This window comes from Meleagris gallopavo, chromosome 21, assembly GCF_000146605.3.
Source record: "Meleagris gallopavo isolate NT-WF06-2002-E0010 breed Aviagen turkey brand Nicholas breeding stock chromosome 21, Turkey_5.1, whole genome shotgun sequence".
Classification (NCBI taxonomy): domain Eukaryota; kingdom Metazoa; phylum Chordata; class Aves; order Galliformes; family Phasianidae; genus Meleagris; species Meleagris gallopavo.
Window position 1 is genome coordinate 9,530,153 of NC_015031.2, and position 26,439 is coordinate 9,556,591.

The 26,439-nt window shown below is 61.6% G+C and overlaps 2 protein-coding genes across 2 annotated transcripts; both read right to left on the reverse strand.

Annotated features, from left to right (window-relative positions):
• Positions 1-24: 24 nt before the first annotated feature.
• On the reverse strand, positions 25-25,059 carry MYO18A (myosin XVIIIA; the record flags this gene model as incomplete). Its single annotated transcript, XM_019621868.2, has 43 exons — positions 24,906-25,059; positions 22,471-23,514; positions 16,780-16,809; positions 16,331-16,387; positions 15,900-15,987; positions 15,724-15,833; positions 15,472-15,648; positions 15,173-15,383; positions 14,930-15,072; positions 14,355-14,455; positions 14,216-14,279; positions 13,962-14,106; positions 13,272-13,283; positions 12,661-12,834; positions 12,501-12,591; positions 12,230-12,422; positions 11,831-11,917; positions 10,922-11,063; positions 10,677-10,836; positions 10,401-10,587; positions 10,023-10,263; positions 9,516-9,625; positions 9,374-9,439; positions 9,011-9,139; positions 8,472-8,615; positions 7,626-7,715; positions 7,430-7,549; positions 7,244-7,355; positions 7,029-7,156; positions 6,789-6,943; positions 6,025-6,148; positions 5,742-5,942; positions 5,367-5,477; positions 4,557-4,661; positions 4,343-4,489; positions 4,160-4,273; positions 3,901-4,017; positions 3,744-3,827; positions 3,479-3,616; positions 2,590-2,775; positions 2,369-2,508; positions 1,627-1,671; positions 25-562 (listed from the first exon to the last, which is right to left on the reverse strand). Coding segments are annotated over exons 2-43 (6,531 nt in total), but the record flags the coding sequence as incomplete, so codon positions are not given.
• On the reverse strand, positions 19,182-22,464 carry LOC109370686. Its single transcript, XM_019622052.2, has 2 exons — positions 19,868-22,464; positions 19,182-19,260 (listed from the first exon to the last, which is right to left on the reverse strand). Exon 1 carries the CDS (start codon positions 21,094-21,096, stop codon positions 20,122-20,124), a length of 975 nt encoding a protein of 324 aa, XP_019477597.1. The 5' UTR covers positions 21,097-22,464; the 3' UTR covers positions 19,182-19,260; positions 19,868-20,121.
• Positions 25,060-26,439: the final 1,380 nt, after the last annotated feature.

Consider the following 26,439-nt stretch of genomic DNA (forward strand, 5'->3'; position numbering starts at 1 on the left):
TGGAGGGATGTGGGATGATGGAGAGATGTGGGATGATGGAGGGATGAGGGATGATGGAGGGATGTGGGATGATGGAGGGATGTGGGATGATGGAGGGATGAGGGATGATGGAGGGATGTGGGATGATGGAGAGATGTGGGATGATGGAGGGATGAGGGATGATGGAGGGATGTGGGATGATGGAGGGATTTGGTAGAGCTGCCAGTGAGAAAAGATGGAGTCCATCACTGCTGCCCATTTGGGGAGGCTGCATACAGAGCTAGAATGCTGAGGGGTCAGGGATATCCCCAAATGTGTGTGAAGCTGTGGACGTGCTAGCACTTGGTTACATGTGTCCCCAGTGGAGACTGAGCTGCTCACCAGATTCACACTTCTCCTGACACCATGCACAATGCCCAGCCTTAGCCACGCTGCCGGCACCCAGACCTGCACCCACCTGCTGCTGCCCTTCAGGCTGCCATCATCTGAGAGCGCTTTGGAGGAGCCTTTGTTCTTGGACAGCCACGACTTCACTCCATCCACACGGTCCTCCAGCTCTGAGTCCACATCCGAGTCACCGTCGCTGGTGGGAGAAAGACAGCGATGAGTCCCGGGATGTGGTTCAGGGATGTGTGACATTGTGCCACCCATCCCCATCCCTCTGCCCCACTCCATCTCAGGACACTGCATGCTCTGCGAGCCCCAGAACCACCCCCAGAAGGATGCAGGGCCACTGGGCTCAGCGCAGCCCTGGCTGTGCACAGCCATATAGCCAGAAAATCAACCACGAGGTGGAGAACCACGCGGGGCACGGCTCCAGAAACACGGGGGATGCCGAGCTCACAGAGAGGAAATAAGTGGGTTCATTTTATAGGCTGCCGTCAAGTGCAGAATTACCGCGAGGAAGAGCTACGTTGATGTCCCTGGGTAAACAGGAGTTTAGCAGGCAGAACAGAAACGACTCCGGCACGGCGGGCGCACGGACAGATTTACGGCCCCACCGTGACGGAGAGCCCCTGATTTATGGACAGACATAAAAAAAGCCCTATCTGCCTTAAAACATCTAATTTATAACGGTCGCTGGTAACCATATTGATTGCCTTTAGCACGAAGGTGCCGTCTGCATTGCAAAATCCATTTCTCCACGTTGAGAGCATCCTGGTGTAAATCTCTGCTAATACCCGACCGCGCGCTGCTCTCATTAGGGAGATCGCGGCGCCTATCAGAAATCGAAGCACCGCGTCCCCCTGACCCCGCCGGGCTCCCACATCCTAAACGGCTGCTGCTGGGGATGGGTTGGGTAATGCCATCCTAAAGGGCCGCTCCATCTGCACGGCCGTAGGCTCAGCCCATGCTGGGATGGGCTGTTACGGTTCCTATATATGAATCCTCCTTGTTGCATTCAAAGCAATGAGCTGCGCTCCGCCACGCACGTTTCCCTCCCCTGCAATACATCCAGGCAATAAAATGCAATAAAATAACCCCCCTCTTCGCCCCTTCCTCCCCCCCCCAAAAAAAAGCCCCATAAAACAAACTCTGGGGTGCTGTTAGCTCATGCGAAACTGGGCCAGCAGCATGCAGGGGCCCCGGCCCCAGGGGGGTGAGCAGGGTTAGGGGATGGGGGAGTAGGAAAGAGGAGGTCCTCACAGTTTACTCTTTCTTTTCTGATACTTTGCCACCATGTCCTGCAAACTGGGAGGGGGTGGGTGGGGAGAAACATAACAGAATGAAATCAAATGAAATTAAAATTTAAAAAAAGAAGGAAACCAAGTCGGGCAGGGCGACGAATGGAGAACAAATCAAAGGGGATGAGATGTGATGAGATGGGGAGGGGAAAGGTTTCGCTGCTCTGAGCCCATCTGCAGGGCTGGGCTGGTTTCCAGCGCCCCAAGACCCCACACTGCCCCTGATCCTGGGGTCCCTCAGATGTCCTCAGGATTTGTGGCCGGGGATGTGGCAGCAGGTGAAGCTGCACCAGGCTGCGGGTGAAGGGAGGGGTGGGCAGGTGGGTGGGTGCACAGTGCACAGATGGGTGGATGCATGGGTGCAAGGATGGATGGATGGATGGATGGATGGATGGATGGGTGGATGGATGGGTGGGTAGATGGGTGGGTGAGTGGGTGCAAGGATGGATGCATGAATGGACGAATGGATGGATGGATGGACTGATGGATCAATGGGTGCATGCATGGATGGGTGGATGCATGGGTGCAATGATGAATACACGGATGGATGGATGGATGGATGCAATGGGTGCACAGATGGATGGACAGCATCTTGCCAGGACTGGGCAGAACCGAGGGCCCCCTTGGTGTTTCAGAAGTGGCGAGGAGAAGCAGTGAGCCCAGGTGACGTGCCCCATGCAGGAGCCAGCTCCAGGCACACTCACCTGTTGATGAGGTCCTCATTGCTGTCACTCTCCATCTCATCCTCGATGGCAGCCTGCAGGTCCCCGATGCGCTTGAAGGCCAGCTTCAGGTCTGACTGCAGGCTCTGGTTGGCAGCTTCCAGGCTCTCCAGGTCCATCTCCTACGAGGACAGAGTGGGGTGAGCCTGGGCTGCGGGGAAGAGGAATCCCAATTTGTGGGGTCTCAGCAGTGATGCCCTCACCAGCTCGTGCTTCTTGCGGCTGGCCTCCGCCTCCTTCTTGGCCAGCTCGCCCATCTCCTCCTTGACATCACGGAGCTGCCGCTGCAGCCTCTTGTTCTGCTCCTTCTCCCTGTTCTCGGCAGCTGCTCGCTGGTCCCGCTCCTCCGTCAGCTTCTCCATGTTCTCCTTCAGCCGCGTGGCCAGGCTCTGTGGAGCAGCGAGCGTTCTCCCTGTGCTCCATCCACCCATACACACATGCATCCATTCATGCGTGCATCCATGCATTCACCCTTCCAAAGCTCTGCCCCCCTGCGTGCCCCCCACCTGGCAGAAACACCCACCCACTGTGGTCTTCACACCAGGATGGATCCCAGCCCCATGAATTTACATGAGGGGATAGGAAAGAGGTAGAGGGGAATGAGAAACCACCCCCCAGGGGCCAGGGAAGGGGTAGAACAATTGCAGGAGCTTTGGTGAATTGGAAAAATAGATTTAACTTTGTGTGAAGTAATTACAGCATGTAATGTAGGGAAAAAATAGCTTCCATTCGCTGCCAGCCGCCGAGCCAGCCGCTGCATATTTATGGCCCCGGCAGAGAGAGCGGGGAGGGAAATAACAGCTAGGAAAATATTAAGAGGAGAGCTAAGCTGCTCAGTTCCCCCGGCAGAGAGCTGCAAAGGCAGAATATAAAGCAGGCTGCGTTTAGTGGGGTTGGGAGAGTCTATAATTTCACTAAGTCAATGCGGGGAAATAGCAGCACTTTGCCAGGCTGGGTGGTGGATTACGGTTATCAGCGCCCGCGGGAGCAGCACTGTGCAGCATGGGGGGCCCAGGGATGGTGGTGGTCACAGCGCTGTGACACTTCCGTGGGGAGTGAGGATGGGTCTGTAAGGGAGATGACAGTGCCCACCTCCAGGCGCTTGACTTGTGTCCGTTCAAACTCCAGCCTGGTCTCCAGCTCACGGATCTTGGCCTCCTGCCTGCTCACCAGTGACTTGTCCACCATGGACTGCTCCAGGAACTCCAGTTGGCTCTGCAGCCCTTGCAGCTGTGGGAAGGCAGCCTCAGCACCAGCATCCTGCCCTCCCCACTCTGCCCCGCCATGGGGATAGCCCCCGTGATGCTGGGGGACCCATAAGGCTTTTAGGTGCTCCCACCCCAGCTTGGCTCCTCACCTTCTCCTGCAGCTCCTGCTTCTCCTTGCTGACCTCCTCCAGCTGTGCCTGGAGGTCGTTCATCTGTGCCAGGTCACGGGATGCCTGCGAGACGAGCTGGGCTGTTAGCGAGGTGGGCAGGGGAGTGGTGTTAAGGGGTGTGGATGTCCATCCTCACCTGGGCCACTGCTGCTTTGTGCTTCTTCATCAACTCATTCATGTCCTCCTGGTCTTCCTCCAGGCGGCTCTGCACCTCATTCTTCTCCCGCTGCAGTCGGCTCAGCTGCTCTTCCAGCTGGGGGGAAAGAACATCACCCACTGCACCTCTGCACCCCACCCTGCCCAGCTGAGCCCCCAGGGAAGGGAGCACAGCACGGGCAGGGGTCTCCCCACGGGCATGTCCCCCTCTGAGTGGGAAAACCCCCAAAATGTCCTACCGCTGCTTTGGCTTTGGAGAGGTCATCAATCTGCAGGTGGAGGTCTTCAATCTCCACCTCCATGGACTTGCGGGCTTTGACAGCGGCTGCGCAGGTGAACTCGGACTCCTCGAGCTGCAGGAGCACAGCTCAGCACCCAGCCAGGGGGCAATGGGACACCCCCAGCCTCTCGGGGCCACGCACCTGGTTCTTGAGCTGGGCGATCTCCCTCTTGCTGGGCGCGTTGTTCTTCAGGTGGTCCAGCATGATCTGTGCATCGGCCAGCAGTGCTTTCGTCCTCTTCAGGTCGCGGCGCAGGCGCTTCTCTGTCTCGAAGTCCCTCTGGTTGGCCTGCAGCAGAGAGTCCGTGCCATGCCCTGTGCCATGGCAACCCCCCACTGGGTGCCCTGTGCCCTACCTGATCATTGACTGCAGACAGTTTGCTCTCCAGCTCCCGCTTTTCTCTCAGCACCTTCTGCTTGTCTTCATACTCCTCCTCCAGCTGCATCTCCATCTGCTTCAGCTGCGGCAAGAACCATCACATCATAGAATCACAGAAACCGTAGAACCACAGAATTGTAGAACCATAGAACCATAGAATCATAGAATCTAGAACCATAAAATCACAGAGCAGCTGGATTGGAAGCGATCACAGAGCCAACCCAGCCCCAACTCTCTGCTGTGGGCAGATTGCTACTCATGGGGTTGGCCAGTGCCCTGTCGTGGCTTCGGGCACCTCCAGGGATGGGGCACCCACAGCTCTGGGCAGTGCCTGTGCCGCAGCCTCACCAACATCTGAGTACAGAAGTTTCTCCCAGCATCCAATCTAAATCTTTCCTCTTTTATAGAAATCATAGAATCATTATGGTTTGAAAAGATCACAAAGATCATCAAGTCCAACCACTGATCCATCATCACCACACCCACTACAGCAGGTCACAACTCAGTCCAGCTTAATATGACCCTGGGTGAGCCCGGCTGGGGCCATGGCGCCAGCATCCTGAGTGTGCCACCACGTGCCCTGGGGACGCTGATGACCTGCCGGGCCAGACGCAGTGACTCCCATTTGTGCAATGTGCACATGATGCCCAGGACCGGTCGGACCTGCCGGGCTGCTGGAGCTGGGCAGCGGGCGTGTGGGATCCGAGCACTGTGTGACCACGGCCCCGGCATCTCCTGGGATGTATCCTGGCCCCCATAGTGCAGCAGGGCCACAGGTAAGGCCTACCTTCTTCTGGCACGACTGCCGGATCTCCTCCACCTCCTCGTCACGGCTCTCCACCTCCTTGGCGTGGGTCTGCCGCAGCCGCTCCATCTCCATCTCAAGGCGCAGCTTGGCCTGAAAAAGGAGGGTCCATCAGAGCCCAGGGGATGTGGGGGCATGGGGACACCGCAGCCTGCTGCCCCGCTCACCCTGAGAACGCCCTGCTCCGGGTCTGCCCGTGCCACCCGCCCCGCCGCAACGTGCCGTGCCATGGCACCAGGGGTTCTGGGAACCAGGCCTGACGGCGCGGTGAGGGCGGCCGCCTCCGCGGGCCCATCCCCAGTAATGAGAGCCCTGCATGAAACCACCCCGCCCAGAAACCCTCCCCGCCCACCCTACCTGCTCCAGCATCTGGATGGTGCCAGCCTGCTCATCCAGCTCCTCCTCCTGGTCCTTCGCCTTGGCCTCCAGGTCGCGCAGCTGCTTCTTCACCTTGGCAAGAGACGCCTCGTCCTTGGACTCCTGGCAGGAGATGTCCTGTAGCTCTGCCTCCAGCGCCTCCGCCCGCTGCGTCAGCCCGGCGATGTCTGCATCTTTGTCCTGTATTGGGATGGGGACGTGGCGGTGAGACAGCGGTGTGTGTCACGGTGAGAGGAGCGCTGCTGGATGGGGAACCGCTCACCTCCAGCAGCTGCTTGAGGCTGAACACCTCAGCCACCAGCACGTCCTTCTCACGGCTCAGCTTCTCCCGCTGCAGCCTCTCCCTCTGCGCCTCCTCGTGCGCCTGCGACAGCTCTCCATCAAACCTACACGGCGACAGCACGGCACGCTCAGGGACCCCCATCTCCAGCATTTCCCTCCGGCATCAGCTCCCCGTCCCATCCCTGCGCAGCCACCGGGGTGTGTGCCTGCAGTTCAGCCTCTCCCAGGATGGGATCAGAGGGGTTTGCTGGGAAATCGCTGCCTCCAGGGCTTGGAAAATTGCCCCGGCTCGGTGACCTGCCTTACGCATCCCGGCAGCTAATCCCCATTTTTCTTTGCGCCGGGTAATAAACAGCTGCATTAGCACAGACTCCAATCCGCGGAAATTGAAATTAATTAGATTGGATTCTCTCGCTGTATTTGTGTGCGCGATCATTACCATAATGAGATGAAAGCATCCCCGCTGCTTAATAACGTTAGCAAACTTTGGGGCTGGGAGAGGGGATGGGAAGAGAGCGGAGCTGCGCAACGTGGCACAAGGGTCCCCCGGCACAGGAAAGGGGTGCTCCCACCCTGAGCATCCCTCATGTCCAAAGCAGAGCGAAGGCAGCGCTCCCTGTGTGAAGCACCTTAGCCAAGTGGGAGCTGGTGGGGTGCCCAAGCCCCAGCTAAAATGGTAAAAGCACTCTGCGAGAGGCTCTGAGAGCGATGTCACCACACCACTGCCGTGCCGCACAACCCCACCTGCGCTGCTTCTTCTCCAGGTCGTGGTTGCGGCCCTGCTGGCCCTCCAGGTGCAGCTTGGTGTCCTGCAGCTCGGCCGCCAGCCGCTGGCACTTCTTCTTCAGCTGCTGCAGCGCCCGCTGGCTCTCCTCACCGTCCGCCTGCAGATCTGCCAGCTGTGGGCAGGGCAGGCAGGGGGTCAGCGCTGCGGGGTGGGCATGGGGGGCGATGGTGGGGACCGCGGTGCGGAGTGGCACTCACCCTGCGCTCCAGCTGCCTCTTGCCCTGCTGCTCCACCTCCAGCTTGTCCTCCAGCTCCTGTTGCAGCCGCTTCTTGGTGAAGTCGATCTCCCGCACCGCCCGCTCGTATTTCAGCCGCCACTCGCCACCTGCACGGGGAAGTGGGGGCTGAGCGGGGCGGTGCTGCACGGGGCACCCCATGTTGTGCCCACGCTGTGCCCATGGTGGGACGCTACCTGAGTCATCGTCATCCAGCTCCCCGTTGAGCTCGGCCGCACGGATGAGCCGAGCCTCCATCACCTCCATCTCCATGGACTCCATCTGCTTCTTCAGAGCATCGTACTTTGCCTGGGGAGGGGACACGGTGAGCCTCACAGGGACGTGGGGCGGCAGCGGGGGTGGGCAGGGGCACGGTTGGATACCTGCAGGTCCTTCATCTCCTTCTCGGCACGCAGCCTCTCGGCCGTCTCAGCGTCCAGCAGCTGCGAGGCTGACTCGCCCGTGTTGCGTTCGTCTGTCAGCTCCGATGTCAGCTCCGTGATCTGGGGACAGCAGGGATGTGGTAGCGGCAGGGGGGGCACGGCAGCACGCTGCGCCCATCGCAGGGCTGGGACCTACCCTGCTCTCCAGGCGGTCGCTGTTGAGCCGCAGTTCGTTGCGCTCCTTCTCTACTTTCTCAAGTTTGCTCTTCAGCTGCTGGATCTCTTCCTGCAACAGAGCGGTGAGGGAGGGGATGGGGCTGGCAGCACCCCCAGCTCCCCCCGCACGGGGCGGGCAGCATGGGGGCTCCCCCTGCCAAGGGCTGGGCAGGGACTTTCCCAGCACGACTCCAACCCCATAAATGGTACCGAAATGCCTGGCAGCCTCCAGAGGAGAGGGGTCCACGAGCCCCCACAGGAGAGGGGATGGGAGCAGGAGGGGACCGTGCAGCCCTCAGCTCAGACACCAACTCAGTGGGTCAGGGTGAAAGCTGAGCCAGGCAGTGGCTCTGTGCCAGGTGGGGGCACAGTGTCTGGTTCCCCCCTGTGCACGCCTCTTGGCACGCGGTTTCATTTCCATTCTCCACGCCTGCAATTGGGCTCATGCAACAGCCAGCTCTTGGGATGCTAATGACATGCTAATTCACAAATTAGGGAGCAATTTGAGCCTGGTGCTGGGGGCCATGGGGTGTCCTGCATCTCACCCAGCACGGGGTCCCTTCACCATAGTGTCCTTCATCCACCACGGGGTCCTGTATCCACCATGGGGTCCTGCATTTATCACAGGATTTTGCACCCCACCCACTACAGGTTCCTACGTCCACCATGGGGTGGTCATACATCCATCACAGGGTCCCACATCTACCATGGGGTCATGCATCTCACCTACCGTTGGGTCCTGCATCCAACACAGGGTCCCACATCCCACCTCACTGCTCTACCCATCACCAGCCCTCCCCCATCCCCGCGGCACGGCGATACCCACGTCTTTGCCACGGATCTGCTCCTCAGTGAGCTGCACCTCGATGAGGGGCCTCACGGTGGTGAAGAGCTTCCACCAGGGCCAGTTCTTCACCCCTTTGTTCTTCTTGATGTTCTTCTGCACGCAGCGGATGGCCAAATCCTGGATCTGCACCGGGGCACGGCGTCAGGTCTGGGATCACCGGCCGACTGGGATGCGTGGGTGCTCAGCACCCCGGCACACTCCCCTTCATTATCAAGCAGGCTAATTGCCCCTGCCTTATCTATCCAATTGCCTCCAGCACCGAGGTGCTGCAGCGATGCCTATTTTACGCAATCTTTAATTATAAAGTGGGAGCTGGCACCGCTGCTCCATCCCGGCACCGTGGGGCAGCACCAAGCCCACAGCCCCACAGCCGGCCCCACAGTCGGCCCCACAACTCCCCACAGCTCAGTGGAGGCGGGAGGGGGAGGCGCTGGGCCAGGCGGCAGCAGAAAGGCTGCACTGCCCATTTTAGGCGAAATTGTGCGCAGAGGAGCGGGGAGGGGAGAAGCACTACGAACCTTCCTCTTCTTGAAGTGCTGCCGTGCCAGGAAGCCCCTGCACGCCGCCTGGAACAGGGTGATGTTCCTGCTGGTCTGCGCGTCCCGCTGCTCCTCCAGCCTGGCCAGTGAGCCAGCACGGAAAAACACCTGGAGGGGGGAGCGCAGTGAGATGCCAGCATCCCTCCGGTGTCACACCAATGGGAACAGGGTGCTCTCCCCTCGTCTCCAGCTCTGTGGCCCTCATCCCGGCGTGGGTGGCCCTGTGTGGGGCTTTTGTTCCCCGAGGAATGGCGTAGGGGGAGTGCACAGTGCTGCCCTTGTGCCAGGCACCCGCCCCTGCCCTGTCCACAGAGAGCAGGGAAGTCCCTGCAGGGCTCCTACCCGGCTCAGACCCATGTGATAGCTGCTCTTCTCCAGGTCCAGCGACTCCAGGAGCTCCTCGACTGCCTGTGGGGAAGGAGAAGCATCAGAATGTGGGACACAGGGTGTGGGATGCGAGATGTGGGGGTGCAAGGCTGCGTACCCGCTTCTCATCCACCACGATGTAGTTGCGGCCGTGCTTCTTGGTGAGGTGTGGGGCCAGCACGTCAAAGCGCCGCCGGAACTCAGCAAACACCATATGGTCAGGGTAGCCTGGAGTGGGGAGAGCAGGGCCATGGGGCAGCTATGGGGCAGCCAGAACACCTGGGGGACAGCCAGGCACACCCCCGTGCCCTTTCCTTCGTTTGTTCCTTGCACGGAACGAGGCTTTCCTTGGCCGCGTTGAACAATTTTGGCCAAGATCTGGGGAGAAAGCAGCCTCGGGGGAGAGCAGAGACACGTGTGTCACCCGCAGCCTGGGAGAGCTGCCAGCAGCCGGGCAGCACCGGCGCAGACACCCAAGTAAGGCCATGTGTGTCCCCAGTGTGACAACAGCTGGGGGGAGGACACTGGCAGCAGCACTGCTCCAAGCGAAGCTTGCGCCAAAGGGGATCCCCAGGGGGACCCGAGGAGAACGCACGGGGATCTGACCCGCAGGGGGGGCTCTCACCTTGGCGGTACATGCGGAGGGCATCGAGCAGGCGGGAGCCGCGGAGCTGTGCGCGCAGCAGGGGCACATCCAGTTGCATCAGCCCCGCGGGCTCGCAGTGCTCGGCAGGCAGCTCCAGCTCACTGCCGCTCACCCGGCGGCACGGCGGCCCTCGGGGGTCCCCACCGCTCCCCGCCGCTTTGGGTAGGAAGCAGTGCACAAAGTGCAGCTTGGATTTCTTGATGCTGTCGATGAGGGCATCCTATGGGGACAGGAAAGCAGTGACACGGGAGGCGCTGTTGGGGTCTCACACCCGTGCCACTGCGGGTACCCAAAGCAGGGTGACAGGATGCACAAACATGGCGGTGGGATCCCCCCAGCCCAGCGTCTCCTGCTCACCACTTGCAGCTTGACCTGGATGCACAGCGATTTCTTCTTGACTGCGGCCACCCCGGTGGTGAAGGTTTTTCGCATGCTGGTGGCCCGGCGCAGGGCCAGCTGTGAGCCCCCTTCCAGCCCTGCCACCGAGCCCGACAGCACCAGCGCCGAGCTGCCGCGCCCCGCAAACAGGCTGCTGATGATCTTCCTGGGGGGTACAAAGGCATCGTCACCCCCAAAACCACCTCCTCCAAACCGCCCCCTGCTCTGCACCGCCAAACTGGGGACCCTGCTCACTTCTGTGACTCCTGAAGCAGCACGGAGGCGTTTTGGGTGGCCGGATTGTGCTTGACGTGGTTGAGCCAGCCCGTGGCATCGTAGTGCACCCAGTTGGTGCCTGAGCTGTGGCCCAAGAAGAAGTGCCGGGGTTTGTCGCTGGGCAGCAGCGGGTCATGCCCTGTAGGGACACAAGGTACTGCTGGGCACGGGGACAACAGGTGGCTTGGTCAACACATCCAGGCAGTGTCGGTCCCCATCCTAACCTTTCTTGCTCCCCTCCTGGGGGCCATAGTAGGCCAAGAGCCGCTCCAGCAAGGTGTCCTCGCTGCCGCCTGGCTGCAGGGCCTCCTCCTCCAGCAGCCACAGCAGCCCCCGTGCCTCGTCAGTGCGCGCCAGTGAGCGGACCTGTGGGCGACACTGCACTTACACCAGGGCCTGGACGCCAGAGGGGATGGGGAAGAGTGGGGGGAAACCTGGGCTGCATGTGCAACACAGGCAGCAAAGCAACTCTGCACCATGTGAGGCAACCCCTGCTTAGTGTGCACCCAGCGAAGAAAGGCAATAGGCAGTGCAACAACCTTGCTGGGGAGCAAAATAATGCACTCAGGTAAGTGAAAAGCCAGTGTGGGGCCAGCGCCATCAGCCCCACTTGGTTTCTGCAGCCCCATCCAGTACTGGAGCGGCCTTGGGACTGGTGCACCCCAGGGAGCAAAGCAGCCCAGGGATTAAAGCACCCTGGGGACAGGGTACCCCAGGGAGCAGAGCACCCCAAGGATCTGTGCACCTTGGGAACTGGAGCACTCCAGGGATTAAAGCACTCTGGGGACAGGCGCACTCCAAGGACTGGTGTGCCCCATGGACCGGAGCATCCCAGTGATTAAAGCACCCTGGTGACCAGAGTACCCAAAGGATGGATGCACTCTGGGGACCAGAGCACCCTGAGGACCACCAGAGACCCTCGCCATCCTCTCTGCAGCCTGCTGCACACATGCAACCTAATTCTCTTTCCCAAGCCTTCAGAAAGCATCTTATATCACCTTTTCTTCCCCTCATTAGCACTAATGCCTCCAGCTCCTCATCCACGCTATGGGAGCAGGTCTGGGGGATGGAGATGGCCACAGCAAAGCTGGAACCCAGCTGGGATGGTGGCCATGAGGAATGTGGGTGCTTACCAGTGCCTGGTGGGAGGGCTGGTCTACAGCAGCTACAGAGCCCCAGGAAGTGGGCTCTGTGTCAGCCAGGGCGAGCTCTATGTTTTCCTGGAGAGGACGGACAGAGAAGCGGTTAAAGACTGTGTGACTGCAGACCAGCATTAGGGATGCTTGGGTCTCAGTTCAATTGGATCAAGGCTGAGGGGGTTCCCACTGCCCTGCTACTCTGGACTTTGGGAACCCCTATGGAAACTCCAATGGTGCAGAGAGACAGTGTCAGAGCTGATTGGGTTTGACTCGGTCTGGATCGATCTCTGGTTAGTCAGTTTGGGAAGTAAGGGGGATCACAGGGACTTGACAATGCTGGAGCAGAAAGAAAAGGAGAGGAGGGGGTCCCAGTGGCCAGGGGGTCCCTGCTACCTCCTTGTAGCGCTCCAGCTCCTGGGCGAAGGTGCGTTGGTGGAAGAGGAGCTGCAGGCGCTCCTGGGCGTAGTTGTGGCACAGCTCCTCAAAGGTGGCCCCTCGGCTCTGCCCCACCACCTCGGGGTTCTGTGCCCCAGGGGTGTCCACCACCGTCACTGAGCACACCGAGTGCTGGCTTGACTTGAGTGCCCTGCAGGGGACAGCAGGTGGATGTGTGGATGGATGAATGCTGCCAGACTCCCAGACCCCTGAAAACCCCACTCTATACCTATTAAGCAGAGAGATAAGCAGGGTGAAGAGCTCCGAGTACAAGCCTGCAGCCATGCCCTCCAGGCACTCCAGCGCTGTCAGCTTGGGACCTGCAGGAGGGGATCGCTGTGCCCTGAGCATCCCTGGCCATATGCCCCCCAGGGCCACCTGCACCCTACCTGTGCCATCACCCATGCCCGGCTCCTCGGGGCCCTGTCGGAAGGAGGTGGAACGCTGCAGGCTGCCCTTGGGCTGGTGCTTGAAGATGGAGGAGGAGAGCTCCTCCAGGCTGCAGCCCAGCAGGTAGGCGGCTTTCTGAGCCCACTCGTGTCGTGCAAACTGCTTCCTGCCAGCTAAAGAGGAGAAAGAGAAGTTCAGCACTGGTTGTCACACGTGTGGGGCTCTGTTGCTATACCCAGTGGCCACAGGGTTCCCCATGGTGGGTTAGGGTCAGGGGTGGCATGTGAAAGACATTCCTGAGGTGGCATTTTGGGGCTCAATTAGAGGAGATGAGGATAAGGAGCTTTTTCCCTCTGCAAGGCAGAGCCACGCTGGGGACACAGAGACAGCCCTCTCCATTGCTGCCACCCACAGAGCCCTGAGATGGCGCAGGGCTCTGAGCTGCCCTGGTCTGGGGACATGGCCCTGCTCAGCCACCATGACGTGGCAGGACAGACAGATGGGCACACAGATGCAGGGAAGTGGGAGCAGGTTAATGGTGACACAACAGAGGGAAGGCAGTGGCGCAGGGGATGGGGAAGGCAGGGGCACGCGGAGAACAGGACATTACCTTCGTCGGCGTCTGCATTGCAAAAGGGCAGCATGCACCATGCAAACAGAGACAGGGGTTAGAAACAACGGCACGGCACAGCGCGGCACGCAGCATAGGGATGCCCAAACCCGTGCCAAACTCCAAACCAGGATGTGGGGATACTCCTCCTGACCAGGTTTTGGAGCACTCCCCACAAGCAGAACGTAGGGATGCTGCCCATAACTGGGATTTGGGGATGCCCCCAGCCCCACGTAGGAGCTCCCACACCACCCTTACATCCTCGCAGCAGTGCTGCAGTGGGGTCCTGCTGCCCTCTAGTGCCTCAAAACACCCTGAGGACAGTGCAGTGTCCTTCAAACCCCTCCAAAACACAGCACAAATGGGGCTCTCCTCACATTCCTTTCTCATCTTTCTCCCCCCTACGCGCAAAATCCCTTGCGAAATCCCAGGCTCTCCTGTGAGCCTGAAAGCAGCAAAGGAGGCTTTCAGCACCTTGACGGTGGCACAAGATCCCATAGGGAGAAGAGCAGCCACAGAGGCACCCAGCACCCTGTGAGCCCACCTGATAATAAATTTCCTGCCCTCAGTGAAGGAGAGGAGAGCTGTCAGGACAAGTCCAGGTGCCAAGAGCCAAGAGGACTGCACTGGAACACCCAGCAGACCCGAGCTCAGCTAATTAACGCATCCCGGCCCCAAGCAGTTTGTTACCTTTGGTGGCTCCAGCAGCCCCCAGATGGTAGATGGCCCCCAGGACCAGCCAGAAGGCTTTCTGCTCATCGCTGGAGATGCCCATCACCTTCATGGCAGCCTGCAGCTTGTTGAACTGCTGGGTGGCCTTCTGTTTTTCCTCTGGCTGCAAGGAGCAAAGAGAGCCATTGGCACACAGTGCAATCCCTCTGCCCATATCTCCCCATGTCCCCCGCCCCACTGCAGCCCCGACCCAGACCAACAGCACACAGGACCTTGGTGAGGGGCACGATGCCAAACACGTTGTTCTCCGCCAGGTGGTTGAAGTGCAGCTCTGTCCTGTCAGAAGAAAACCCCCAGGTTGGTCCCCACTGAGGTAGGAGCCTCTTGAGCCCCCATCAGGGCCGCACTCACCGCAGGGTGCTGTCGGAGCAGGCCAGCAGGTAGTAGAAAACATTGAAGGTGGCCTCGTTGGCCGGGCGCCGAGCAACACGTAGCTTCTCCAGCAGCAGCGTCTGGGAGACAGAGAAAGGATTGGGAACCATCCCTGGGGGACACATTCCCACTAAGACCCCCAGCCCCAGCCTGGGCCTTGCTGTCAGCCCTGGGTCCCCATGATGGCACAGAGGTATCTGTGCCCTCCGTCAGAAGACACTGCTTAATACAAAGATCTGAGTGAGCCATGAGCATCTCTCCTGGTGCTGCCGAGCGTGCTTGGCATGTACCTGTTACCACTGGAGCTGCCATTTTAAGGGCTGCTGCTATCACACCAGAGACAGACCCCCTGGTATCAGCGCAATCCAGCCAGCAAAGGGAGCCAAACTAATCTGTGCTCTGCCCTCCAACTGCCCGTGCGCATCAGGACGCAAAGACGTGAGCGAGCACAGTGTGGCTGCAACCACAGTGAGGCTGTGGGTCTGCAGAGATCAGGAGAAAACCCCCGTGGGATGGAGCCGCTCTGGTGCCCAGGAGGCTGTGCAGCCCCTCACCTGTATGGAGGCAGACGCCACCTGCCCAGCCTGGTCGAAATCCAGGGAGATGATCTGGGAGAAGCGCGTGGCATTGCCGTTCATGCTGGTGCTGCTATTGCCAAAAGCCTCCAGGACCGTGTAGAGCGCCTGCCACTTCTCCGCTGCGGGAAGACAAGCGGGGCGGTGCGGTGTGCGGGGCCGGCGGCGTGAGAAAGCGAGAGAGCAGCACGCCGTGAGCGCAAAGCATGCAAGGGGACTCACCGGAGAAGACCTTGCCGGTGCTGCCGGCGATGGTGGCGAGGTACTGGATGAGGTGCTGGCAGTTGGTGGTCTTGCCACTGCCGCTGGCACCCAGCAGCACCACTGCCTGGTCCTGGCGGCCCATCAGCATGCTGCGGTAGGCGGCCTGCGCCACGGCGTAGATGTGCGGGGCCGTGTCCTCCCGGCGGCACCCCTTGAACATGTGCATCACCTGCGGGGATGGCACTCAGCACCCCGACCCCGAGCGGCGGCGGCTCTGCGAGGTGACGTGTCCCCATTTCCCCCCATCCCAGCGTCACCTTCTCAGAATACATGGAAGGGGAGCTCAGCGGGTTGATGACCACCATGGCGGGGCCGGCGTAGGTGTGGATGAGGTTGCTGCCATAGCGCTGGCGCAGCGTGTGCAGGACGCTGGACTCGTTGAGGTAGAGGAGGCTGGCGAGGTCCTCCGCGCGCTCACAGGACGGAGGGTTCGCCTGGCAGCGAGGAGGGGGTCAGGTGGAGAACTGGGGTCCCCTCCGCTCCACAGCCCCCCCATCCCACAGCCCTACCTTCTCCACGTCGTCCTCTTCCACCTCCAGGACAGCTCCGTCGTGGTCCAGCTTCACCTTCACCTTGCCCTCGGGCAGGGCGCTGGGCTCCTCCGGCCGCAGCTGGCTGCCTGCGGGGGCACGGGGTTCAGCGGGGTCCCAAAAGCCTCCCATGCCCCAGCCAGACCCTGACTCACCCAAGGAGAAGCCGTCCTTGTGCACCAGCCACACCTTGTCGGTCTCATACCAAGCCTCCTCAGCAGCAATTTGCTCCTCTGTCTTGGCCTGAGGGACAGAGGGACAAAGGGACTGGAGGGAGCCCAAACCCACCTGACATCCCGCTGACCCAGGAATCCCTTGGGTGGGATTGGAGCCCCAGGTCCCTGCCATGGAGAGGACAGACATGAAGTCACAGTGACTTCGGGGTGCATGCATCACGGTCACCCCCGTTCCCAAACTGCAGCCCCATGCTGGGATGCAGGGACACATGGTGTGCCATGGGACACGGCGTGCTGCAGGGACACAGGACACGGCACACTGGTGGCCATCCCACAGGTGTGGGAAAGGCCAGGCTGGCACTTTGGGGACATCGCTGCTATCTGCTAGCAGGCGAGCCCCAAAGACAAACCTGAGCTGCAGCAGGGCTGGGGCCGACGGGGGCTGAGGGAGCATCCTCTGCTTGTCCCTATCGGGGCCAACAGATCGGGAGTGAGTGTAAGAAGGGGCACGCTGCCCCGCAGCGAGCATGGGGGAAGCAAACAGCCTGATGGCACAGCACAGCCACCCAAAGCCCCCGGGCACGGGGCCAGCGCTTGGCCACAACGGTGCTGAGGACACATAGAGCTGGGGGTGCACAGTGACCGTGAGGCTGCCGACAGGTGCAGGTAGGCACACTACCAGGGATGGTGCTGCATGCTGGGACATGCAGGAAAGCAGGGTGCCTTCCTGGCCCCCCTGTGGTGGGGAAAGCCTTACGCTCCAGCACGAGGCGCGGGCGCAGATGCCGGCCCAGTGGCACACAGAAGACAGCGGGAGGGCGGCAGGGGCAGAGAGCTGCTGAGGACGGGGGTACGGTACCTGGCTGGGGGCCGGGGTGACAGGGTCCAGCTGGCAGCAGCGAGAGAGGAGGAGAGAAAGAAGAGAGGGGTGAGAGGCAGAGAGCAGAGCCGGCACAGCCGCGTGATGCACGCAGGGATGGTGACACGGCACAGTGGCTCCCAAGGCCACGTGCACCGCTCAGGGCGGCGATTGCCAAACCTGCTGACTGCAGCCAGCAGCACCCAGTGTGGTACCATGGGGCCAGTGGCCAAATCTGGGGGTGCAAAAGCCCCATGCGAGCGCACGCAGAGGACAGAATAACATTCCCATCCCTACCCCTAACCCTAAGCCCATCCTGCACAGCACAGGGCCGTGCTTGAGCATCAAACCCCTCCACCCGAATTACAGAAGCAGAGAAGATCCTCTCCAGCCGGCGCTGGGCCTCCTCCGATGGGCTCAGCTGGGGCGTGGGGCCGGGCGCAGCCTGGAGGCAGAGCACCATTAGCAGCGGGCAGCTGCCCTGCAGCCCTTGCTGGTGGCACAGAGGACATCACCAGCACTTGCTCAGCCCTACAGCCCACCGGGACCAACACCGTCCCGATAGTGGGACACCCACAGCACCCAGCACCGCCCCGGGCAGCCCTGCAGGGCACGTGGCACTGCAAACCCTGCTCCCACACACCTGCTGGGGGGGTCCCGGGGCGGTTTTTGCTGGGGTCGGTCGCTTCTCACCAGGCTGCTGCTTCTTCTCGACATCAGCACGACGGGGAGATAAGGGGCAGTGTGACGGGGTGCACCCCAAATTACGTCCCCACGTGTCACCGCACACCCCGCATACCCCAAAACCACTGCACGCCATGCGGGTGAGCTCACACCATGCTCTGCCACACAGGTTAGGGCACCCATGCTGTATGCACACGCGCTACCTTGTGCCTCTCCAGGGCGGTGGGTTTCGGGGCGGACGCCTTTGCCGGCTCCGCTTTCCCTCCCGAAGGCCGTGCCGGAGGCTCTGGTGTGGCTTTGGCACCCGGGGACACAGCCGGCTTTGCATCACCTGCAGCTGGCTCAGGGGACTTCTCCTCCCGCCTGTCCCCCGGCCGGACCCGTGCCCGGTGCTCTTTGGTTTTCCCTTTGGCCATGAGGTTTGTGAGCCCTGCTGAGATCTCATCTCTGGGCTCCGGCTTGGCGGGAGCGGATGGTTTGGCCGGGGGCGGCGGAGGGGGTGGCGCGGGGGGGACCGTCTCCTCCTTTCTGGGGGGCGGCACGGGTTCGGGGGGCTTCACCTCACCAGCATCGTCGCCAGGCAGGACTCTGCGCACCACCTTCCGCACCACCCGCACCACTCTGCGGCGGGACAGCCCCTGCCCGTCATCCCCCTGCGCATCGCCGCCCGCCCCGGGTCCCTCAGGCCCATTGGTGGCCCCGTTCAGCACCGGCTCCGGGCTCTTTGCGCTCCCTGCGGGTGGGTCGGGGCTCTTCCGGGGGTCGGGCTTTGGGGTTGCGGGTGCCGCATCCTTCGCAGCGTTTGGGCTTGGGCTCTCTGGCTGCAGCCACGAAGACAGCAGGGGGTTAGTGGGGATCGGACAGAGCACTGCCCACCAGGACAAGGGGTCAGCCCCCTCCCTGCCCACCCTACAGCTCCAAGGGGAGGGCACGATACCGACCTCCCTGTCCCCACACCCAGGAGCCTGTCAACCCCTGAGCTGCAGGTATGGGGCAAAAAATCACTGTGCTCAGCCCACTCTTACTGCAGCGCATGGGGCAACCTGCAAGACATCCCCTTCTAACAATTATGGCAGCTGCTGCATTAACTCAGAGCAAGCACTGAACCTCTGTCCTGCCACTCTGTGGGGCAGGGACCACAGTCCACCATCAAAAGCACCCACACCCCACATGCTGCCCCGCAGCAGCTGCAGGAGGGGGATTTGCTCAGAGGTGTGCCCCAGCCAAGGGCGAGCCCTAAGCCAGCCCTGTGCGCCCTGCCCCATGCCCTGCAGCACTTACAGCCCCGTCCTCCTTCCCGGGTCTTTTCACAGCTAAGGCTTTGTCCTCGTCCTTAACCTGAGGGTCACAAAGGAGAGGAGAGCATTTCAGCCCTCAAAGGTGCACTGTGGGGACAGCACATGGCCCTTCGTTGTGGCACTTTGGTGGGAGGGGGGGGTGCAAAGCCTCAGCACGGAAATCTGCAGGATGGGGTGGAGGGTGTAAGGCACAGCCTGGTTACAGCAAGCCCAAAGCAGGAGGGCTGCACTGCAGCTGGATGGTGCGGCGACTGATAGAGCCCCTTCACATCCCCGTTTGTGTTAGAGTGAGTTAGTGCTGGCGATGTGGTTAGGGGTCGTGTTAGGGGGTGCCTCAGTGCTGGGGGAGTTCCGGCCCCAGGAGCACTGCCATGGGTGTGATGGGTGCTGGGGGGCAGTGCAGGGTGCGAGCAACCACGAGCAACACTTCCCTTCTGCTCCCAGAACGCAAAGCGGGACGAGAAGGCCATGGCGATGTCTCATGGAGCCGCGGCCCTGGCTGGGGGAAAGAGGCAGAAGTGAGCGGGATGGGGCTGGGGACCCAGGGACCCTGAGCTGAGCCAGCCCTGTTCGTAGGCAGCGCCTGGGGATGGGAACTCATTCTGCAAAAAAAGCCGCTTCTCTCACCCCCCAGCGCTGCGCACCGTGCTGCAGCCCACGGCTGTAAGCAGATGCCGGGGTGAGCGCAGGGATATTTCTGCCCCGCGCACGCGCTCCGCACGCCGGGGGTTATTCTGAGCCCGACCCCGTGCCAGCAGCCGGGCAGCCCCCAAAGGGTCCCACTGCCCCCACACAGCACCGCACCCCGACACTTGGCGGGGCCGACGCGGCTCTGCCCATTGGGGTGCCGCAAAGAACCGCCCCAAAGCACGGAGGAGCGCCCTGACCCATGTGGGATCGCAGCACCCTCCCCTCAGCACCTGGGCCCCCTCCCACCCTCCTGAGCACGGCGCTCCGGGCACAGAGGCCCCCTAACCCTCTTTTTCCCCCCACGCCCCCTCTCCAAGTGGACCCGACAACAGGGTCCCCTCCCAGAAGCGGCCCCCGCTGCTGCCTCCACCCCACTAAGGGAGTGCCCCCCCACTGCCCCGAGCTCCCCACCTTACCGCGGGGATACAGGGGGTGAGCGCGGCGCGAGGCGGTGGGTGAGGCTGGCGGCGGTGCGGGGACAGCTGGGCTGATAGGGCCACCCTAAAAATAGCCAAGGAATGCGAGGGCCCCGGCGGCGCGCGCAGCAGGCGGAGGGCGCACGGAGGGGGGGGACGGGAGGGCAGCGGGGCCTCTCCCCCGCTGCTGGAGGAAGTGATGTGGGCCCTGAGGCTGCTTGGGAAGCGTCCGGCCCCCGTCCCGCTGCCCGCCCCTACAGTGCTGTGTTGAGGTTCCTCGTGGCACCGCATTGGGGTGGCCTCGAGGAGTAATGCTGGGGACAGAGAGCCCTGAGCCCCGCGGGGTGGCACGGAGGGTTGTCCTCGTGCCAAACTGAGCTGCAGCGGCTGATCCCAGCACCACAGCACCAGAGAAAGTGCCCCAAACCATGACAGGATGAACAATGGAGACGGCAAAACCAGGCATCGGGATGCCAGGAGGTATCATGGTAGTTCCTGTCCACCCTGGACATCAGATGTGCCCTGAGCCAAAACCACTGCTGCAGGAGACAGGCAGGTTGGAGCCACTTATGGGGTGAACACCCCCATCCCACAGCTGCCCCAAACCCTCTCCACACACCTCTCCTGGGCTCTGCACTGGGGATGGCGTCAGGGGTGGCACAGCAGAGCATGTCAGCAGTGACATTGCTGTCCTCGGCGGCAGCCACGCTGTTATCAGCCAAGAGGTCATGGCCGTGTCCTCCGACAGTGGGACTGGGCTCTGACATGTGCCTGGAAGTCAGTGCTGGTGCCCATGGGCTGCGTCTGCCTCCGTAGGAACCCACAGCCCAGCCACAATGTCCCAACCCTACGGCCAAAGCATGGCACCAGCCCCCTCCCTGGGGTCTCTTGAGGACCCCTGCAGTGGGGACAGCACTGTCCCCGTAGCAAAGGCAGAATAAATGGTAAATGAGGAGCTTTTCAGAGAGGACGCAAGGAAATAAGGAGGAAGCACATCTGGACATGGGTGCCCAAGGCCGGTGAGGGCGCGTGGAGTGTGTGCCAGCAGGGCCACGGATGCTTGTGGTCTGGCCGGATCGGGTGCGTTTCTGGAATATTTCTGTCCCACCAGAGCTGGACGGCGCATGCCTGCACCCTGCCTGAGGAATTTCACTGGTAAATAAATAAATAGGAGCCTGGAGCTGAGCCAGGGTGGCTGCCCAGCACCCAGAGCATGGCTGGCACCCCATAGCACAATGGTCTGCCCAGAACTCCCCCAGGTATCACACTCAGTGCCTCCTGTTCCTGGTCCCCACCACAGGAATGGGCAGTGGGATGAAGGAGACTCCATGGGTCCCTCCGTGGAGGGGTTAAACCCCAGCACCTTCCCCGCTTCAGTCGGGGAGGGGCTACTGGAGCAACAGCCCAAAATATGTCTATAATTTCCTGTTTCAAAAAGGATCATTTTTATTTAAATTAGGACCAGAAACATTCCAGGGAGCTTAGCTGGGCCTGGGGGAGCACTGGGCCTCCCTGTGTGCATCAGCACCTTGCACCGCCTCAGTGGGAGACGGACACTCTAGCTGCGTCCATCCCAACCCCTGGCACTGCGGGTGGCACCTGCAAAGCCTTGGTGTCTCCCTGGTGTCCTCACTGCAGGACCAGGGACCCCAGAGAGCTGCAGCTGCCAGGGAGGACACAGGACAAACTGGTGCAGAGCTGTGTGGACAGGGGGTGCCCATGCCCTGAGCTGGAGGAAAGGGCTGGGAAACACAGGGCACTGCTGGGAGCCCACAGAGCACAGTGCTGGCTGCAGCCCAGAGCCCGCCCCGGCTGCACGGCATATCCTGCAGATAAGCAGCCATCTGTGGCCAGCGCACAGGACGGCTCCTTTCCAGGAACTGCTTCTGCCACGATTTATGCCTTAACTCCCTGCAGGCACCAACCCTGCAGCACCAGGCTCAGCTTGGTGCCTGCTAAATGGGAAGAGCACTGCTGCCCGTATGCGCTCGCCATGCCAGCACCCACCATGAGGCCGCGTGCCACGCTTCTCACTGCACCCCACACTCCAAGGGCACAGTGTTTCCTCCTCCCCCATCCCAGCCTGAGCACCATGCTCTCACTGCCACCGGCACATTGCCAGCCTCCACTCGCTTGGCAGCAACTGTGCACCCGCACCAAGCTGGAGTGCCGCAGCATGGGGTGCCCCACAGCTCTGCATCACAGCCCACTGTGTGTAGGGTCCATCTCCATAGGATCACAGCGTCCCAGGATGTGTAATGCCCTCAGCAAGGTCAACGGAGCCGGCAGCACACGGGAAAGATGTGGGTCACCCAGCCATTGAGTTTCTATTTATACAGCACGGACTGTGCACGCTGGGCTGTGCAAACCCTCTGCAGCTCCCTGTCCTGCACCGTTCCCATGAGACCTGGGGTTACAGCACAGAGAGGTTCCTAGCACTCCCATCCTCTCACCCGGTGGGAAACAAAAGGATTTTCCCCGTACTCCTCCGTGGGAAGGGAGGTGAGCAGTGCAGAGGGAGGCAGTGGGAAGATCCGCAGCATCCACTGCTTCCCACGCCCTGTGCCAACCCAGACACGTGCAGTGGGGACACCAGTACTCACATCCCATGCGGCACGGCGCGTCCCCTCGGCACCCCGCAGCCAGCAGCGGCTCAGCTCGCTCAGCTCCAGGATGGGCTGCACCTTCAGCTGCACCGTCTCACCGGATTGCCGGATCATCTCCACGATCTCATCCCGTGTTTTGTTCTCCACATTCTTCCCGTTGATCTCCACCAAGCGATCGCCCGGCACCAATCCCAGTGCCAAATCCTTGGTGCCGGCGCCGGGTTCAGCAAAATGCACGACGCGGCGGTACACCTGGCCATCAGGGGCACAGTCCAACATGGTGGTGCGGCGCAGCGAGAAGCCAAAATCGCCGGTATTGCGTCTCTGCAGCTCCAGCTGCCGAGGTGCCGGGGGCTGCGGGGGCACCAGGGCGGGCAGGCGCAGCTCTGCAGGAAACCTCTTGCTCACCAGCTCTGGGGGTCTGGAGAGCGTGGAGGGCACAGGAGGGGTGCGGGGATGCCCTTGGGGTGTGCCTTGCTTGGAGAGCTGAGCCTCCAGCGCGCGCACCTCCACCTGCGGGGAGGGGGCTGCTGAGTGCTCCGAGGGGGTGGAGGTCTCCGATGCACTCTCATCGCGGCTCTTCTGTGAGAAGGAGAAGCGCTTAACGATCATCTGTGAGTTCTGCTTGGCCAAGGAGCCAAACTTGGCCGCCCGCTGCAGCACTGAGCCCTTGAAGTTGGCGTCGTCCACCTTGAGGTCGTCGCTGGAGCTGGCCGTGCTCAGGTGGCCTGAGTCCAGGATGACGCTGCCCCGGTTGCTGTCGGAGTCGATGTCGGTGAGGTGCAGATCAGAGCCACTGGCCACCTTGATGGGGATGGGGTTGGAGATCTCCAGGCGCGCCTTGGAGTCCCGCTTGGACGCACGGTTGAGGTTGAAGAAGCCCCTCCGCATGCTCATCTCCTCCAGGCTCTTGAGCTCGGCCGCCGACATCCGCTCCTTCTTTTCCTTCTTTTCTTTCTTCTCCTTCCTGGCCCCATCCTTCTCCTTGTCTTTCTTCATCAGGTTGAACATGGTGCTGCTGCTTGTGGCACGGCCGCCTGCCTGTGGGACAACGCACAGACATGGTCAGACAGTGCATGGAAAACACTGACCCAACCGACCCCCATGCTGCCATCCCATGCCTAGTGTGCCCCAAAACAAGCCCAGAGCCTCAGCATGACCCCATGCACCTCTAGGACACAATCCCACGCACCTCCAGGCATGGGCAGGAAGATTTCCCCAAATCTGGCCATTTTCACAGTGTTGACAGTGGGAAGAAAGCCCCAGCACACAGCCCTGACTGAGCACTCTCTAACAACCAAGAACCTGTAAAATTGCATCGCTCCGAAGTGCTGAAAAATGCCCAATTTTAGCAGGGCGCTGCACATCCCGTGAAGTTGTGTGACCTCCAGGAACAGTCGCTCTTTCATTTGGGCATCCCATGCGGGGGGAGGGCCCCAACCCATGGCAAAGCCATGCCACGGCCTCCCCCCTAGGCTCCCAGTACAGCCCCAGGGCAACCACAGGGTCCCCACCCTGCCACCCACCACCCACCGACCTCCCTTGTGCATCGGGGCTGTGCGTAAACAACCCCAAACCCAACCAGCCGGGTGGGAAAGCAGCAAGGGACGGGCTGACAGCTATATATAAACAGGGCAGGAAGCCACACCGCGCAGGAACTTAACCTCGGCACAAAGGACAACAGGAAAGCTCCCTGCATTGGAAGCGCCTGCGGTAGAGCTCTCTGAGGGTGTCAGGAAACTGGTTAGTACATCAGCAGCAGGTCTATGGGCACCCAGTGAGCACGTGTGCCATGCCGTGCCATGCCGTGCCATGCCATGCTGTGCTATGTGATGCTGGAAGAGCTGTGGCTCAGCTCCACTGAAGCATCACCACCCCCTGGGCCACATCCCTGCAGTGGAATGTGTCCCCCGTTGCACCCAGCAGGACACAGGGCACAAAGCCGTGAGCCCCAGCATCTGCAGCAACAGACCGTGCAGCAAAGCTCCCCTGCACTGAGGATCAGGGGATCACGGTGACAGCTCTGGGGTCTCGGTGCTGGCAGAGGGACACCCACGCACCCATCCCAGGTCACCCACTTGCTTGGTGTCCCCAAACAGCACGGCTCGGCCGTGGCACCCCAGGCTCACCCAGGGCGGACAGGGACTGCCGGGACCCTCGCTTGGTGCCGCTGGGTGGCACAGCCGAAGGCAGGTGCCGCTGGGGCCCCAGGCGTCGCGCAGCTCTTTGTCCTCAGCGCTCCTCTCCCCCGCGCACACGCTGCCTGCCGGCCTTTGTATGCTCAGCAGCGGAGGGAACGGGCGGTAGGAGCTGCATGGTTAATGAGCCGGCACCGCCGACCAGCTGCACCGCTGCGTGCACCCAACGCAACGCGAGGTCACCGCCTGCTCCTGAATCGCCCAACGCTCTGACCCCGCTCCCGATCCACTCACCCAGCGCCCTGCCTGCCTCGGCCCGAGCTCGCTCCGGGATTATCTGGGTGTGTTCGGGTGGCAGCGTGCATGAGCTGTGACACGGGTGGGAGAGGCGGCCGCCAGCGCCAGCTTCGCCCATGCACTGCATACGAGGTCCTTGCTGTGATGTCCCCTGCGTGCTGACCCCAATGCGAGGTGACCCCCCGACCCTGAGGGTCTCTCCCCCCCTGTGAGCCCTACAGGTGCCCGGCAGAGAGGGAGGCACTCACTGCAACTCGGGGCCACTCCCCTCCACGCAATCTCGCCCGACGCGCTCCCGACGCAGGGACCTGCAGCACCAGTTTGCTGCCTGCCCTGTGGTGCCGGCGGTGGGAGCCCAGGGCTGGCAGCCCTTTGGGGTCCCCGTGCTCCACTCGTGCTCAGTTTGGGAATAGCAATGGAGACCCGTGCCACGGCTCCCAGCCTCCTTGCCGGATGCCAGCACAAGATTTCCGCACTCCAAGGAGATTTAGGGGTTTTCCAGCCTCTGCACACTGCCTTGTGGACACTATTGAGATGCATCAGGACAGCATGCTGCCAGCCTTTGTCTGAAGTGGGATTTTGGGGCTTCCCATGCAGGAAGACAGCGACAGGGGTCACGGCTAAATGGCAAACACAGCCCTGTGCCCGAGAGCTCCGATGCATCACCACGGGGTGTGTGCACCTGGCAACAAAGCAGGGCAACCGCACAACCTGGGCGTTTCAAAACCCCACTGCCCAGTGCTGTGGGAAGGAGGGCCCAGACTCAGGGGCACACCGTGCAACGGGCCACCAGCAGCACGTGCCATTGCATGGTTTGTGCCCTCACCTTGCAGCGCGGCCTTGCTTTGCTATGTGCCTCCCAGCTGCAGTGTGCCCCCCAGCAGGGCCCAACACACAGCACAGGGCTCAGCCGCTGCTCGTCACAGAGCAAAGTCCAGCGCCGGCACAGCAATTACACCTGTCTCAGCCCAGGGCAGGGGGTGGGTCCATCCCCCACCACCGAGGTACCCTGTGGGCACGGGGACTGGGGCCAGGACGTGGGCCCATGTTTTTCAGTGCTTGCCCTAAGCGTAGCTGAGGTGCTGGATGACCAAACGATTTGCACCTCAGGGTTTGCCGGCTGCAAACCGCACTATTTCTGGACACGCGTCCTGCCAGCCCTCGCCTGCTCTATATATTGGTCCCCAGGCAAAATAACACGGGGACAAACCCCGCAGCAGTCACAGCCCCGCCAGCCCCATTCTCATCCCACAGCGGCCCCTCGGGCACCCCGCAGCCCCCCCGCCACTGCTGGGTCGAGGAGAGATGGGCGAACGGCTTTAGTGTCATTCCCTGCTGGTGCGGCGGGGAGGGGGTTGATGGCAGGCCAGAGAGGTGTGCAGGGAAGCACCCAAAGCATGGGGCAACCCCTCGGGACACAGCAGCCCCCCAGCGGGTGGGGGTGTTGGGGGGGGAAGCAGCAACGCGGGCACCGCAGCACAACAGCGGCATTCGCAGCGCGGGGGGAGGAAACGCGCACGCGGGGACGCGC